Raw genomic sequence first — 16,583 nt, forward strand, 5'->3', positions numbered from 1 at the left:
CACTCTGATCTGACCAAAACCTCCTTTTATAACATCTGAAATCTAATTCAAAAATCACTTTTGTAGGCCTTAAACCTTTTAAGGAAAATATTATTAAACATTGTAATATAGAAACACTATATTTAAACATCAACTACCATTAAGGCTGCGACAAGACAAAGAAGAAAGAAAAAGCAACTCTTATTTTGAGTCTATAACTAGATTTGCTTTTTCTCAGTCACACATTAATTGTTGTAAAGGAATCTGAGATCCTTGAAGAAAAGGTGCTATATAAGTGCAAAATATTATTCTGTGTTAACCATATAAAGAGGATTATCTTTACCTTGATTATCACTACAAAAGGCTTTTCCCCCTCACTCTCCTTCTGGAAATAGCTCACCTTAAGTGATCACTCTCATTACAATGTGTATGGTAACACCCATTGTTTCATGTTCTCTATGTATATAAATCTCCCCACTGTATTTTCCACTGAATGCATCCGATGAAGTGAGCTGTAGCTCACGAAAGCTTACGCTCAAATAAATTGGTTAGTCTCTAAGGTGCCACAAGTCCTCCTTTTCTTTTTGCGAATACAGACTAACACAGTTGCTACTCTGAAATCTGTCATATAAAGAGGGAATTTGTAAACAGTTTAATGACTGACCTTCAATCACTGAACCATTAAACAAATTTTGCAATTGATTACAGTATTCAGCATTAAGAGTAGCAACCGTGTTAGTCTGTATTCGCAAAAATAAAAGGAGTACTTGTGGCACCTTAGAGACTAACAAATTTATTTGAGCATAAGTATTCAGTATGATATGGTAAAGTGCACTCATTGCAGATTTTAACTTAGAAATAGTTTAATTAGAAGAATTTAAGAGGTTTTTTTGCTAAAAATTAAGTGATGATGTTAAAAATCTAGATAGGGTATTACACTTATCATGATTTAGTCTCTATACAATATAAAAAATATGGTAGCTTTGAAAAGATGTATTTAATATGGTCTATCCTTTTCCAGTATGTAAAGTTCTGATTTTATATTTTCTTCTGAACAAAATTTCAAATGTCAAGAGTAAGTTTTCAGCATAGTTTATTATTATTTATGGTTTGTATTATAGTTGGGCTCAGAGACAGTCCGTATCTCCATGAGTTTCCAGTCTACAGATTTAGTTTTGTATACTGCATGACTAAATCCCTAAAAAAAGTGTTCTCATCTCCCCTATTTTCAGAGGCCGATATTCCAATTTAGGATAATTATAATATTTAGCTCTTACACAGTGGTTAACAATGGAATGCAAGTATGATTGGAGAAGCTAAGGCAAAGTGATTTGCAAAAAAGTCACACAAAGTCAATGGCAGAGTTGGGAATATAATCCAGGTCTCCTGATTTCTAGTCCAATGTTCTAGCCATTGAACCATGTTGTCTCCAAGAATGAACCTAAGAGTCAATTGTAGAGATGTTTCCAATCTGGGACAAAATATATTTAAAATACAAGTTTTATTTAAAAAAAAATTATTTACAGGAGGGAAACCCAAAGACTGCACTACAAATTGCTTTACACATAAGTGGAGTCTTATATCCACGTGTCTCATGGTTTTGTTTTGTTTTTTTAATAAAAGTGTTATACAAGCATAAGTTCCCCTGGGTATACTCTACCTACTTCCCATTTGTAAAAGGCTAAATAGAGGGAGAGGTTAAATAGCTGGACCAAAGTCAGTGACAGAGTCAGGAACAAAACCTAGAAGTTCTGATTCCTCCCTGATACCCTGCTCTCACTACTGGACAATATTTATTTAATTACCAATCTGAAATGCTACTCAGCAGAAATATTCCATATACAAATAATATTTTTTAAAGTTAGGTTTGGATAGTAGATATCAGAGGTGACAAATTACAGCAATTGGGAAATAATACTTGGCACTTTACATCTTCAAAGGGCTGTATGATCATTTATCCTAGCAAAGTGGTACATGTAATCTGAGTTACTATACAGTAGCTTTTCATGGAATCAGAACATAGTTACATCTAACAAAATGCATTATATCACAGTAACCACACAATTAACTAATGACACTGCTATATTTAGAAGTCTTCTGTCTTCAACTTGAAGCCAGGAAACTGCTGGAGGTGCAGTTTTATGATTCTAGAAAAAAAAACAAACTTGCCAGAAGATTTTCAACTTCAGTCTGTTTCTTCCACTTACATCAGATAAGGTGAATACCTACCCATTAGTGTTATAAGCTTGTTCTTCAGTTGAGTGTCTAATCGGGCAATCATCATCTCCACTGCATTCCTAATTTCCCGAACTCGCTCATCCTTTGCGCTGCGCACTGCCTCTACATTCCTCTCCTAAAGGACAGTTCAGAGGTAACGTACAAAAAGGAATAATCTTCTGTTTTTGTCCATATCTCTGCCTCTCATCATACCCTGTCCATTTCAATAGAATGCTTTTCCCTTGACAAGGATTAGGAAATACAGAAGAGGGGGGAAATATATTTTAAGAAGAACAAAAATAGTTTATGTTTTATCTGTTTGGGAAAAGAGGCCTCTATGTAAACTTATGAGCAACTTAAAGGTCAGAAGAAGATTTCACTGTTGCCTATAATTCTCTTCCCCCTGAGGTTTGCTACTATGCAATTAGTGATATACATTTAGAAGTACTAATTAAAGTAGAGACATGTCGAAAGTGTTTTCTTTCTTTGGATAGCCTAGAAAAGTTAACAGACTATCAAAACGAAGACTATTGTGAACATCCAAAACTGAGTTCTTAAGGTATATAGTAAGCCATTTTTGAAACATTGTAAAAGCTACAGACGAACAGCGTAACTGGTAGTAAAATAGCAGAGAATGCAGTTGCCCTCTGGTGGTTGACGGAAGGTTAAACTAAAAGGAATATATTTTTCTCATCATAGACAAACACATAAGAGACTTGCTATGACAAATTAAACACTCTCTTGGAACTACTCGTTTCTTCTTCTGCACAGGGGTACTACATAGAACAAGTACTTTCTTGGGCATAGCATCCATAAGCAGAAAAGGAAAAACGAATGCACACACAGTTTACTTTTCATTAGTGCCTTTCATCCTGGAATCATCTCGACCATATACACATACCACAGCACCAAAAAACGTCAGACATCTCTGGGATGAAGAGTGGCTAACTAACCAGTATGTACACAGCACACCACAGCACAACAAAGAGAGAAAAGTGTGACCAAGAGCAATAGGCAAACTCTTTCTCTTACAGTAGTGCAAAAGGGATAGTATATGTCCATGCAGAGCAAATGGGACCCTATTTTACTTTGGTTTCTATCTTATTCAAAAGGTTTGCACACTAAACTGCACAGAGATCAGCAAAGTCTCCCCCAGAACTGAGGGGCTGAAACACCCCAACAGAATTTCAGACCTTCAGCTTACCCCACTAAGGCCTGGTACTTTTTGTACATGTAACACTATACCAGTTACAGGTGTGTGGGGGCGCTTTTTTACTGACACAATCTTTAGCGTGGGCAGAGTTATACTGGTATAAAAGGCGTCATATACCAGTATTCCAAGGCACCCTTATACTCATATGATTGCACTCATGCTATGGGAATCGTACTGCTTTAACTATATCACCATCTACTTCTTATGCTATAGATAACCTGAATATAATCAACACATTATACAGGTATAAGAGGGTATATATAAGGTATACATTTTGTTGGAACATTTTCTTACCACTTCTTGCACTAGACTGATTAGCTCCATGAGTCTCCTCCGAAGTTTTGCTACCTCCTCATTCACTTTTGTGACATGTTGCTCATAAATTTCAGCTAATGGCTTAAAAGTATGTCCTCCATGCTATTAAAAGAAAGGATCGACAAGACATCATATTTTAGCTGTACTCCATCCCTGTTAAATTAGGAGTTTTTTCCCCTTCTGTGGTACCATTCAATTTGGGAAAGATCCAGAGCAGATTGTCTGTAGGAAGTCTGCGTCTTTCACTTCCCTTAGTAACAAGTCTTGGATCTGGCTTCTGCACCAGAAATGCTTCCTGTAGAGAGCTATTTGGAGATGGAGCACTCATCCAAAATGAGCCCCAGCATTTACTGTGCAATACTTGGGCTAATTAAGTTGCAGGGGGGGGGGGGGGGGGGGGGAAATGGTTTTATATTCAAAGGGGTATACGTATTTTGAGCTAACACTCCAGCAAAAAACTGAATTAGTGACACTCAACCACTTACATTCCCAAATATGAGGTGTGTCTGTCTCACTTGGGAATATTTAACTGGTACAGCATTAGATAGTTGGAGATCTGAGATAATTTCCTATTCTCCACGTGGACATAACATGCTATAAGCCTACTCACCATTCCTCCCCAGAGAGCACACTGGTGGCAGATACATTTCTTACATGTCCAGCAGAATACACTGAGTTTTTCATGATGGTTTTCACACCTTAAAAAAAAACAAAACACACAACAGTGATAGGAAATTACATAGTGGTGCGTGGAGACTGCAAAAGGTTCAGCAGCTTGATTTGTTTTGTTGACATGATTTTGAGAGCAAAGCACAAAATCTAGGAGTTACAAATGGTGTCCCAACAGCAAAATTAATTAGTTGTATTCTTCTTGCACTGCAAAGCATGCCATCATTTTACTTAGTCTCCCATATATCATCTTCCCAGGAAGTTTCTCCTGTAGGTAAGAAAGCGTACTCTGGAAGCTGGTTTTAAGCACCATCTTATCTGCATGCTATACTTTGCTTTGGTATACAGACTTTAAATTCACTGATTCTAGAAGCTAAAAATTTCAAATGATTGAAACGCCAACAATCTAGTAACTCAGAAAGATTGTGTAAACCTAAAGTATTCTGAGGTGTGGATCAATGTGGCACCTAGGTACCAAAGTGATGAATCAATATTTTAACTAGAAGAACTAGAAGAATATTTTAACTTGTTCATATGTAACAAGACTACTCTCTCAAAGTAAATGGCAAATGACGAGTTTCTTTAAACACAGGTTTCTCAGCTCCACTTAGCAATCTGGGTCCAAGATACTTGAGCAACTTGATTTCCCTTTATGTTCCTTTCAAGTTATAAGAGGGCCATGGAGGCCTGGCTTTACTGTAAAATTTTTATCAGTGCCAGACCCAGATGACAAAACACACTGTTCAGGGACTCCCAAATAACAGTATGATACTTCCTGTCTATATGTGGCCACTGAATATAGAAAGCGGATTCATGTATCATAAGAAGTCCCAGCCTTCTTCTGCAGTAAAGGTGAAACTAGTCAGTTATAATACTGTCTCCAGGACTCTGTGCAAGATATACACATTCAGATGAATTCTTTGATGACTTTTTGTCAACCTAACTTTACTGGAAGAGTATAGAGAAACTAGAACATATAATTAAAGAAAAAAGACTACTTACACAGAATGCAACAAATTAAATACACACAAATTCAGTATTTCAATGTCTTAGTTTGCATACATTTGACTATCAGATAGTTAAACTGGGAAATGTGACATCTGAAGGGTTGCTTTATACTAAACTTTAATTGTGGCTTCAACTAATGCTATCTTTTTCACCAACTCAATTTTTTTCTTTTTCTGTACCTTTCTGCATGAAAATGGCTGATTTCTGAACCATTGGCAGTGGTTCTAAATATTGTTTTTTCACTAGTGTCCCAGATTCTTCATAGTCTGTGAGCAGGCTTATAAAGCACCATCACAGCAGATCTCTGAATGATGTCAATGAGAAGTCTGCACAAAGATCAAGGATGGAATAATGTCTTTATGCAGTTCAGAACAGTCACTTACCTTACAGTAACCGTGGTTCTTAAAGACAGTTTCTCAGTGTGGACTGCCCTCAAGGTACACACGAGGCACACATGTATCTTGAATGGGATCCACACGGACAAAAACTTGAAGAACTACTATACTTTGTTATAATTATGAATTATTTAATTGCCTTATTCACCACTGCTCAGTGGGAAAATATTCTCACTTTGGGGGGGAAAAAACCAAACTGCTATTCCTACCCTTCCTTTTTTCCCTATCCCCTTTTTCATCTTTGTACATCCTCCCTTATTTCCTGCTGTATTCCGACCATTCTTTGCAGCAACTCTCAATACTCTCTCAATGAGATTTACTCCAGCACCTCTCTCTATTCCATGAGCTATAATGATTAGCAATAAAACAAACTGCACAAATCAGCAATATTAAGAAATATTGCAATTTGCAGTTCTCCAAAGGGGGATGCCTTTTTGCTGTGATATTAGCACTGTATTCTTCATGTTATCCAAGTATCAGAGGATGCTGGTATCAGAAGATTTAAGAAGTTGGTTCACATAGTTCTTTCTCCACTGTAGGAAATCCAAGGAGAAATGGCATTTACAAGCAACAGTTGCACAATACATGACCAATAAGTCTTAGTTATCCACATCACTGCAAATCCTACATGGAGGATTTTAGACAGTGCATGCCTTAGACCAAATGTCACAGGGGAAGTAAATACATAAAGACTTGTCTAGGCTTATGTACTAGCACATCCAGGAGTCCCTTTAGGTTTCTGAATGCATCATCAGAGGAATCTGTATAATGTCCTCTTTGCTTTCATCATCTGGTGTCCATATGGTCACTGTGAATGGCTACGTGCAATATGAAAGAGGCAGCCCTCCTCAATCTTCCCATGCCCTTCACTCAAAGTACATTAGGCCAGGCTAATCCAACTGTAACTTTCAAGGTAATAAAAACAGAAAGACCTGTAAAGTCTTAGCTTTTAGTGCTACTTACAGAAACTGGTACCATTTCTAGAAATAAATAAATAAATAAAAAACCAACTGCCAACCTCTTACCACCTTTCAGCTGGACAGCGTAAAAGGAAGCATACTTACTGACTGCTTCTACAACATGGTAGCACATTTCAGTTTTCAGTACTTAGGAACTACAATCCATTCCCTAATTTTAAGAGAGTGCAATTAAAGATTTGCTGTTTTTGAGACAAACTACAAAATCCTCAAATTTTAGAAGAGTCTATTCTACATACTTGTCTTTTTCATTTTCTTCATGCTTAGTGAGATTGCATAGTTGAAGTGTGTCAAGCTGTTGTGTAACTTCTTCTGCCCAACGACAGTTTACAAGTTCCCGTAGCTGGAGTGGGGCGCTGAAAAAAAAAGAAAAGAAAAAGAAAAGAAAATGCTGAAGTTAGATTCATAGACTGTAAGGTTGGAAGGGACTATCGTGATCATCTAGTGTGACTCCTGCACATTGCAGGCCACAGAACCTCACTCACTCCAGAAACAGACTCCTAACCTCTGGCTGAGTTACTGAAGTCCTCAAATCATGGTTTAAAGACTTCAAGTTACAGAGAATTCACCATTTATATAGTTTAAACCTGCAAGTGACCCATGCCCCATGCTGCAGAGGAAGGCAAAAAAGCCCCAGATTCAAGAACTCAGTTTCAGGATTTCAAGGTTCTAAAGAACACTAATGAAACAGATTGGTTTTGTCAATTCCACTCTTTCGCTAGGAAACATATGAGTAGTAGCAGATACAATAAAGCTGTTTGTCTACAATGCATAAGTTCACATTTAAAAGGTTATTTTCAAAACCCATCAGGCTTAGAACTTTAAGGTTTTTGGTTTGTTTGCTTTTAATATAAAAGAGCTTACATTCTGAAGAAATTAGTTGCTCACCCACCTCACAAGAAAAAGTGCCTTACTTGCCATTAGAAAGTGGATTTTTTTCAAGCTCTGTACTTATGGACACAAATGTTAAGAATGTGCATGCCGCTTGCCTCTTTGGGCATGCTGCAATATGTTTATTCCTGGAAATGTCTGTCTCTCAGATCTATAGAAAGAGGGTAAATTTCAGTCAGTCTAAAAGCTAGAAGCGTTGTTTGGTCCCTATGCTGGCCATTCAAGGAGTGACACTGAATAGTTCTGAGAGGAGTCCTGTCCACTTCTTCTGGCTAGATGTGGTTATATCCCTTAAATGGGTGCAATAACATGGTATGGATCATCAAGATTTTACATAGGTCAGTCCTGGCCATACTAAAAAAAGATTAAAAATAATTACTTTGCCAGTTTAGATAAGGCTTCATATCACATTAAGTACAACCTTCAAAAGAGAAGCTTGTGATACACATGGTATACTTACCGAGACAAAAAAACCCAACAAAACCCCACACACCTAATAACCATAAGAAAGCTGACTACAGAGTTACAATGTATTTCTAATTTATTAAAAATATCTTACCGACAGTGAGGGCACTGAGCTCTTTGTTCAGTCAGCCAACGCTATAGAAAAAGAGAATGGGCACATTTTGAGACACACAAGAGAGTTAAAGATATGGAACATTCACACACACTGGTTTCACTTTTGTCTCAATTATACTAGAAGTCATTTTTTCTGTGCCAATCCTCCTGTATTTTTCCCTTATTTACACTCATGATTTAAATTCATGGGATTTAGCCAGTACAAGCAATCTCAGTTTAACATGTAACTATTTTAACCCCCACAAGAAACAGAAGGGGTTTTTTTCTGGGTGGGGAGTGTTGGTTTAACAACAGTTCTACTGTTACAGTAAAGGGAGTTTTGAGATGTCTGGCATATCACCAGAAGCCACAGAATCTATCACACAGTCATACACTAAGGGGTATATTCTAGTAAAAAGCCAAGATATTGCAGGTGTTTCGCTCTGCCTCTACACACTACTTTTCAAAGAACCACATATTCTGCTACTCAGCTAGTCATATAGCTTTCCTTCAGAAGATACTACAGTTAATTGATTTATTGACTAGCAATCCAATAGGCATTGAATGGCAGGGTCGGGAAGGCACATATCGCCCTGGTGAGAACTGGATCACCTTAATATAACCTGAAAATTCAAACTTTAGTGATAAAACTGCTTAACTTATTCAAACCACTACCATGTCTAAAGTCTCGGATTAAAAACTCCTCTCTGCCAGAGCAAGGTTTCTCAGCCCGTGGGCTACGACCCAAAATTGGGTCACCAGAAAGTGTCAAAGGGTCATGGGACTGGCTGAACTCAGCTCTGTGCTCTGGATGTTGTGATGTGTTGAACAGTGTAGCAGATTTGGCCAACCTTGGCCCTTTGACATGACAACAGAGGGACGGATGGACCAAATTTGAATGAGGGGCACTGTGACCCCATGCGCCAAGTAACAATTCCCAGAATGGGGACCTGAGCCCAGCTGGGCCCCCAGGACAGGAGCTGGGAGGGTGCAGTTGGTGTCACAGTCTCCCGTAGATACTTCCCCTCTCCAATATAATTCACCACCCCACTGCCACATGACACCCCATTTGCCATACCCCATCCTGCTCTCCATCTCTTCCAGAATGGACCTCCCAATGTATCCTTCCCCCACAGCTGGGTGACTCTTCCCCATCATACCGACCATCCTAGCCCTTATCCCCCCAGATCTTCCCTCACTGTACTCCCACCAGCCCTTTCTGCCTATCAACTTCTTCCCCCAGCCCACCCATTTTACCCCCAGACCTCAAATCCTCTTTACTCTCTGCCTCCCATGGGCCATGTGTGGGGGCTGTGTGTTTTCTGAGGAGGTGTTGGCTTGCTGTATCTCCCCCAGCTTCCTCCACTCCCACGTCCTTCCCCAGCCCCCCAACTACTTCCTCATTATACCCCTAGGCTCCCCTGACCTCCCTTTACCCCCAGGACTCCAAATCCCTGCTTTATCCTCTGTGCCCCATGCACCATGTGGGGGGACTGGTTTTTTGGGTGAGTGTCTCATCTTACCACCTTTCCCCCAAGTTGCCAGTGGCGGATGGATTGCCCAGCTGTTCACACCTGGCCAAAGCATCTGGAATCTGAACTCTAAGATCCCTCTCACCCAGGACAGACCACTGGGAGGAGAATTAGGTCTGGGGGCATCTCTCAAGGCCATGACAGTCCATCAAGGTTTACAAATGAGTCCTGAGCCCAAATCAGTTAAGAACCACTTCCATAGAGCAACAGTAACCCAACTAGCATCCTTAATGCATGGTTAGAGTCCTTAATATCTTGATCTATAATCATGTGCACAAGTCAAAAGACGGATTTTTTATTTGCCAGACCCATAAACACTACCCAAGATCTCAAAATTTTCCACCACCATAAGTCCTACACTCAAAACCACATTGTAAGTGCTATTGTCAAATACAACAGTAGCGATCGGCTTGGTACTCCAGTGCTCATGATTTTGTGGCAGGCAACCACACTAGCCAAAACCATGCCCAAGACTACCCAACTACCCACTCAACAGGCTTCTAGCATTGTTTCTGAACATGGTGCCAGACAAATAATTCAGCAGCCATGATTGAAGCCTGTTTTAGTATAGACAGGGCCTCACAAATGACAAAGGTATCATGGCCTAGCAGAACTCTGTACTGCAGATCTAGGTCTCATTTCCCAAACAGGCACCACTGAAAAGGCCCCTTATGAGATGTTAGAGGAAGGGACTGTTGTATGCTTAATGCTCAAAAGTGACTCTTCCAGCCAATTAAGCAGTGCTGAGTGATCTAAAAGGGTTGGTCATGGTACAAGTCTAACTTTTATAGGGAGAAACAAGGAGCACAGAGTAAGGAAAGGAAACTCTCAGTGCTCCAACAAGGACACAAGGTAAGTTTGCCCTGTAGGTCTTTAGTTAATAATCTATACATACACAGAAATTAGAAAATAAAATGTGAACTTACCCGAATGCAACTGAAACAACATAGCTTGGAGCAATGTGGACACAGACGTGCATCACGCAACTTTTCCATACAAATAAAACATCGGAACACCTCAGCAATGCTCTGAAAAAAGTTTAGATTCGCACCAGTGTTAAGATATACACTTGAAGCTGGTCAGATGTTCAGCAGTCAAACCATCAGATTTAATAACAATGAGTCCTACTCTGCAAGGCTACGGATGACATGTTGAACTTGAATCACGATGGTGGTCCCAAGACAAACAACCATGGATCACACTTTCCCCATTTTCTCTTTTTCCATGAACATGCTATTAGTTCACTTTGTTTTATCACTATTTGTTTCCATCTGTATATGTCCATAGCCAAAAGATACTATTCCCACTTGTATGTGTATGACACTGAATGGCCTGAATGAACAAGCACTCTACACATACAGAATCAGATTCTTAAGCCAGGAGGGCCGATGTGATCATTTAGTCTGACCTTTGTTAACATAGGCCATAGAACTTCTCCACAATAATTCCTATTTCAACTAGAGCATATTTTTAGAGAAACATCCAATTACCCTAATTAATTACCCTCACTGTTAAAAATGTACACCTTATTTCCAGTCTGAAGTTGCCTAACTACTTACTGTCATTGGATCTTGTTATAATAGCCTGCTGGACCAAAGAGCACATCATCAAATATTTGTTCCCCATGTAGGTACTTATAGACTGTGATCTCACCCTTTAACCTTCTCTTTAATAAGTTAGAAAGCTCAAGCTCCTTAAGTTTATCACTGTAAGACATGTTTTCCAATCCTTTAATCATACACACTGAACCATCTCCAATATATGGAAATTCAACTGAATATGAGTTGCCAAAATGTGATGTGACTGCAAAAAAGGCAAATATGATTCTGGGGAGTATTAACAGGAGTGTTGTATGTAAGACATGAGAGGTAATTGTCCTGCTCTACTCAGCACTGCTGAGGCCCCAGCTGGAGTACTGTGTCCAATTCTGGGCAGCACAGTTTAGAAAAGAGGTGGACAAATTGGAAAGAATCCAAAGGACAGCTCAAAAAATCGCTTATTCCAGAGTAACTATAGCTGAATAGTTAATTTGCTAGAGCTACGATGGTCAATTTCCCAGGGTACATAAGCCCTTATATCTCCTATCTAAACAGTCTCAGTCTTCTCATTCTCTCCTTTCATAAACCTTTCCATACCTTAAAAAACTTGTCTCCTATCTCTGAAATCCTACTGTTGCTATAATTTTTGAGAAAAGGTGACCACAACTGAATACAGTATTTCAGATGAGGGAAATATTTTATTTATTTATACAAGTGGCATAACAACATTTTCTGTATTTCCTATACTGTACCATAATATTGTTTGTTTCCTATCACTGCACACGAGCTGATGTTTTTTCACGAAAACCATCCACAATGGTGTTTGGATCTTTTTCTTGTGTGGTTACAACTAATATAGCAGCAGAGTGTATGATGGGTTCCAATTACTCCTTCCAATGTGCATTTTACCTTTCACATGTCAAAACTAAAATTAATCAGCCTCTCATGCTCTCCATTCCTCATGCTCATGTCATGCTCTCTATTCCTAGCTTTGTTATGTGTCTCTGAAGTTCTTCAAAAAACTTCTCTAACCTAGACTAACCTAAATAATTTTGTGTCACCTGCATTTTTTGTCTCTTTCACTGCTCACTCCCTTTTCCGGATCATTAATGCATATGTTAAACAACAGTCTCAGTGCAGAACCTTGGGGCACCCAGCCATTAACTTGTGACATGTTGAAAAACACCCACTTATACCTATACTTTGTTTTCTGCCTCTTGGGCAATATCTAACTTACAGCACTGTTTGACCTCTCGCCCACAACTACTCATGGTACATCTACATTACAAGCACGATGGTGACACAGCTGCAGTTACGCTGTAGTGTAGACACGTGCTACAGCAACAGAAGAGGTTTTTTCTGTTGCCGTAGCAAACCCATCTGCTCAAAAGACGGTAGCTGGGTCAATGAAAGAATTCTTCCGTCGAGCTAGCGGTGTTGACACCACAGCTTAGATCAGCCTCACTTCGCCTCGCAGGGGTACGAAAAGAGAGGACAACCCCCCCGAGCCCCACAGCTAGGTCAACTTAAGTTTTTGGCAGAGACCAGGTCCTTGTTTCCTTATTCCCTCGCGAGCGGCTCTGCCGGAGGCTTTCTGAAAGCCCAAACACCACCCACCTGTCCTCCCTTCCCCCAGACAGAGGCACAGGCCATCCGAGCGGGTGGGCCAGGCCCAACTTCCCTGGGCAGCCGGCCGAGGCGGCCAGCACCGTTTCAACCAGCGAGCCTGGCAGCAGAGCGACGCTCACCTCGACCTGCCACAACCGGGGCCCCGACGGCCGCAAGGAGCCGGGGCGAACCCAGGGGCTGGAACCCAGGCGTCCTGGCACCCCCAGCTCGAGCGCAGGCGGCCTCCCGCCAGTGCCCGGCAGGGAGGGGAGTCGGGCCCGGCCCGCCCCAGCAGGTGGAGGCTGCCCACCCCCTCACCTCCACGCTCTGCTCGTCCATGGCCTCGGCTCTCCCGGCGCCCGCCCGCAGCGGGGAGGCTCCCCAGCGCCCCGGGGAGCAGGTCCCGGCCGCAGCCCCTGCGGGAGAGAAAGGGGAGGAAAGAGCGTAAGGAGCCGCCGGGGGAGAGGCTGCTCCTCACCGGCCCGGCTCCCTCCGCAGCGCCCCGGCCCCGCTAGCTACCGGCCATGTTCGCCCCGGGGGGGTCAGGGGCGCCGGCGGCTCCTCCCTCAGCGCGGCCTCCCGCCGGCCCGCCCTGCGGCTGAGGGAGCCGGGCCGACCCCTCCCTCACGTGATCCTCCCAGCCCCAGTGCGCAGGCGCCGCCGTGTCCCCGCCTACCGCTGCTGCAGGGGCCTGCACACCGCCTTGGGGCGGAGCATCCGCAAAGGGGGCAGTCCCCGCCCCCTCCACCTGCAGCGTCCGCAGAGCGCACAGCCCTCCCCAATGCTGCTGCAGCATCTGCAGAGGATACAGCCTCCCACCACCTGCTGAGGCTGCAGCGTCAGTAGAGGATACGGGTTTCCCTCCCTCTCCCCGCCCGTTCTTCTCCCGCTGCTGCAGGTTGCAGCATCAGCAAAGGGTCCAGCCCGTGCTTAATGTTTGCCAGGGCGCGGTAGTTCATAGCCCCAGCACCTCCGGGCTTGCCGTAGGGCTTATTAATGTAAACGTTGCTTGACTCCGGCACCTCGTTCATTACAAATTAAGGACGGGATGCAGGCCCCTGCCGTTCTCCCAGGGCTGCAGGTTGCAGCATCCGCAGGGAGTGCAACCCCCCTCTCCCCACACTGCTGCAGCATGAGGTAGGAGGCTGTAACCGTGTCCCACTTTTGCAGGCTGGTAAATAAGCTTTAACTCTTCCCCCCTTATTCCGCAGGCAGCAGCGTCGGCAACATGCACCATCTTCAGCCCCAGCCTCCAATCTCACTGGAGCCAGGAAGAGGACACTGTCCTAGTTCGCAAGCGGTAGCATTAGCACTGGGGTGGCTGCCTCACATTTAGTCCATGCAAAAAGGGATTTTAAAAATGTTTCTCAGAAAGGCTTGAGTGCCTCACTACAGCGCCCATCAGGGAAAAAAAATATAAAAACCAAAGTAAAATTAGAGAGATCTCCCTGCAAGTCATTACTGGAGATTAATAGGTCAGAATCACTAGGCAGGATGACGTGGCCTCCATCATGTCTACTGTCCCCTGCATCATGCTATAGAAAAATAGAAACTGAGATGGAAAACAACATGCTCGTACTTATACAGCAGGTTTCATCTTCAAAGCACTGTGCTACCAGTAGGAAAGATTTGGCTTCTTTTTTCAAACCTCCTTCCCTCTATTGACCACTGCAAGATTGTTTGTTCCCTACAGTATTTGCAAATGCTCTATCCATTCCTGATTTTCAAAATGGCAACTGCAAGGGTTTCCTTAAGTACACTATTTTACATCCAGCACAATCTCACACTCTTACAAGAGTGTCTTCCACATTAGCCAGAAGTGACACAGGTGGGCTAGATAGGGATACTGAGTTTCAAACCTACAGTGTGAGAGTTGATGGTGTTACAGACTGGGCATCTTCCTACATTCTTTGAAAGCATCAGGGGTGAGAGCAGAGGCTCCTTTGCCCCATTTAAAATTTGTCAGTAAAATAAGTTTGAAGTATAGTTTGTGAAAACCAGGTGGTTCCTTTGAACATTTTACTGTTATTTAATGTAAGCAGATTTTTTTTTTTGTTTAAAGGGCTACCATAATAATCAGTAGGGTAGAAATAACATGCTACAAATTTCTCACTATTCTGGTCTATGGTAAAAGTAAAACATTTTAAAAACACATCAGGCCCCTTAAATGTATTAAACATTTATATTACTGTAGCCCTCAAAATGCCCTAACTGGAATTCCCTCCCGCTCCCGACAGTATGCACACAGATTAAAGGGCACAATTTTCAGAGGTATTGAGCACAAGCTGCTCCCATTGATTTCTATTAGAGTTAAGGGTGCTCAGATCCTCTGAAAAATCCAGCCCATGACATCATCTCTGCTCCAACTAGCTTAAAGTGTCAATATTGTCAACTCTTACAATAGTGGTGGTTTTTGTAAAATCCCCAAATCTTGCAATCATGTGATTAAAAAAACAAAAACATGTGATTGTTACCTAGTCTCTAAGGCTCAGGATTGCAAAGAAAAGCTTTAAAAGCTAATAACCCACAGAAGGTAAATAAAAAGAACTCAGTATTATTTATTGAAATCATGATAGGTATGCCAATTTCATGTTTTCAGCAGCTCTGAAAATGATTTTTTTTAAATGCCTCTCGTTGCCATTATCACCCCTCTCACCTACCTGCCAGATAGACAGCTCAGTGTTCTGTTGCCCTGCTACAGTTGATGACATCACTAACTCCTAAACAAGTTTAAATACAGTTCCCTGTAGCTGTTGCAAATCCACACACATTTCTGAACTTGATGATCACTTTAGATAAGCTATTACCAGCAGGAGAGTGGGGTGGGAGGATGTATTGTTTCATGGTCTCTGTGTATATAATGTCTTCTGCAGTTTCCACAGTATGCATCCGATGAAGTGAGCTGTAGCTCACAAAAGCTCATGCTCAAATAAATTGGTTAGTCTCTAAGGTGCCACAAGTACTCCTTTTATTTCTGAACATCTGTTTCTTCAAACTAGGGATTTGAGATTAGTTTTAGACCTTTACTACCTGTACTATGTGCCAGCAATCCTACTGAGTTTTTGTTATTGTTAGGCCTTAGTCCTTCTAGTGCTATGAATCCTAAACTCTGTTGTCTTAAACTTTGGATTTCAGCAACAGTTGAAACCAAATCCCTACTAAACACAATTTAGCTGCAAGGACAGAGACAGACTTTCAGTATTTAACCAATTTCTAAAGTGTCCCTGCAGATGGTTTATCTTTGGCTACATTTGCCTTCAAAATCACACTCAGCACCCTTTTCAGATACAGTGTTGCCCACCCCCAAATCACTCATGTCACTTCATCCAAGTGGCAGAACCAATTTAATCTTTACTATTCCAGAAGAAAGGGAAGAGCAAAGCAGCCTGACTCTAGAACAGAAAAGTGACTGACAGTTTTGATCTAACCAAGCATAATCTTTTATCAGTTTGTGAAGTGAGTTCAACTCAAATTAAAAAAAAAAAAGTGTGAAGTATTCTAATTGTTTGATTTCTGCCTGTAATCTAAACTAGGAAGGTTTATAAAAAGATAGCATAGCAACCACCAGACTGCTATGCCACAATAGCTTGAATCAGAAACCAAGTGATTGTTTTATTGAACAGTTTAACCATGTGGTTTGACTGTAATACAAAAAAACTGCATAGGTTAAAGGGAAATTTAGG

General features: G+C 41.5%; 1 protein-coding gene across 2 annotated transcripts in view; it reads right to left on the reverse strand.

Annotated features, from left to right (window-relative positions):
- The window catches only part of TRIM37 (tripartite motif containing 37), a 46,605-nt gene extending 33,116 nt beyond the window's left edge, over nt 1-13,489 (reverse strand). Inside the window, exons 1-7 of one of the 2 annotated variants that reach the window (XM_074974980.1) lie at nt 13,219-13,489; nt 10,681-10,782; nt 8,224-8,264; nt 7,013-7,129; nt 4,335-4,422; nt 3,704-3,826; nt 2,209-2,332 (exon numbers count right to left, since the gene is read on the reverse strand). In XM_074974980.1, coding sequence (XP_074831081.1) covers nt 2,209-2,332; nt 3,704-3,826; nt 4,335-4,422; nt 7,013-7,129; nt 8,224-8,264; nt 10,681-10,782; nt 13,219-13,239 — 616 coding nt within the window. In that variant the 5' untranslated portion in view covers nt 13,240-13,489. The remainder of the gene's footprint in view (nt 1-2,208; nt 2,333-3,703; nt 3,827-4,334; nt 4,423-7,012; nt 7,130-8,223; nt 8,265-10,680; nt 10,783-13,218) is intronic. The other variant, XM_074974981.1, reaches the window with a different exon arrangement.
- Between the last annotated feature and the right edge of the window lie 3,094 nt (nt 13,490-16,583).

The sequence above is a fragment of the Natator depressus genome, chromosome 17 (genome assembly GCF_965152275.1).
Source record: "Natator depressus isolate rNatDep1 chromosome 17, rNatDep2.hap1, whole genome shotgun sequence".
Taxonomy (NCBI): Eukaryota; Metazoa; Chordata; order Testudines; family Cheloniidae; genus Natator; species Natator depressus.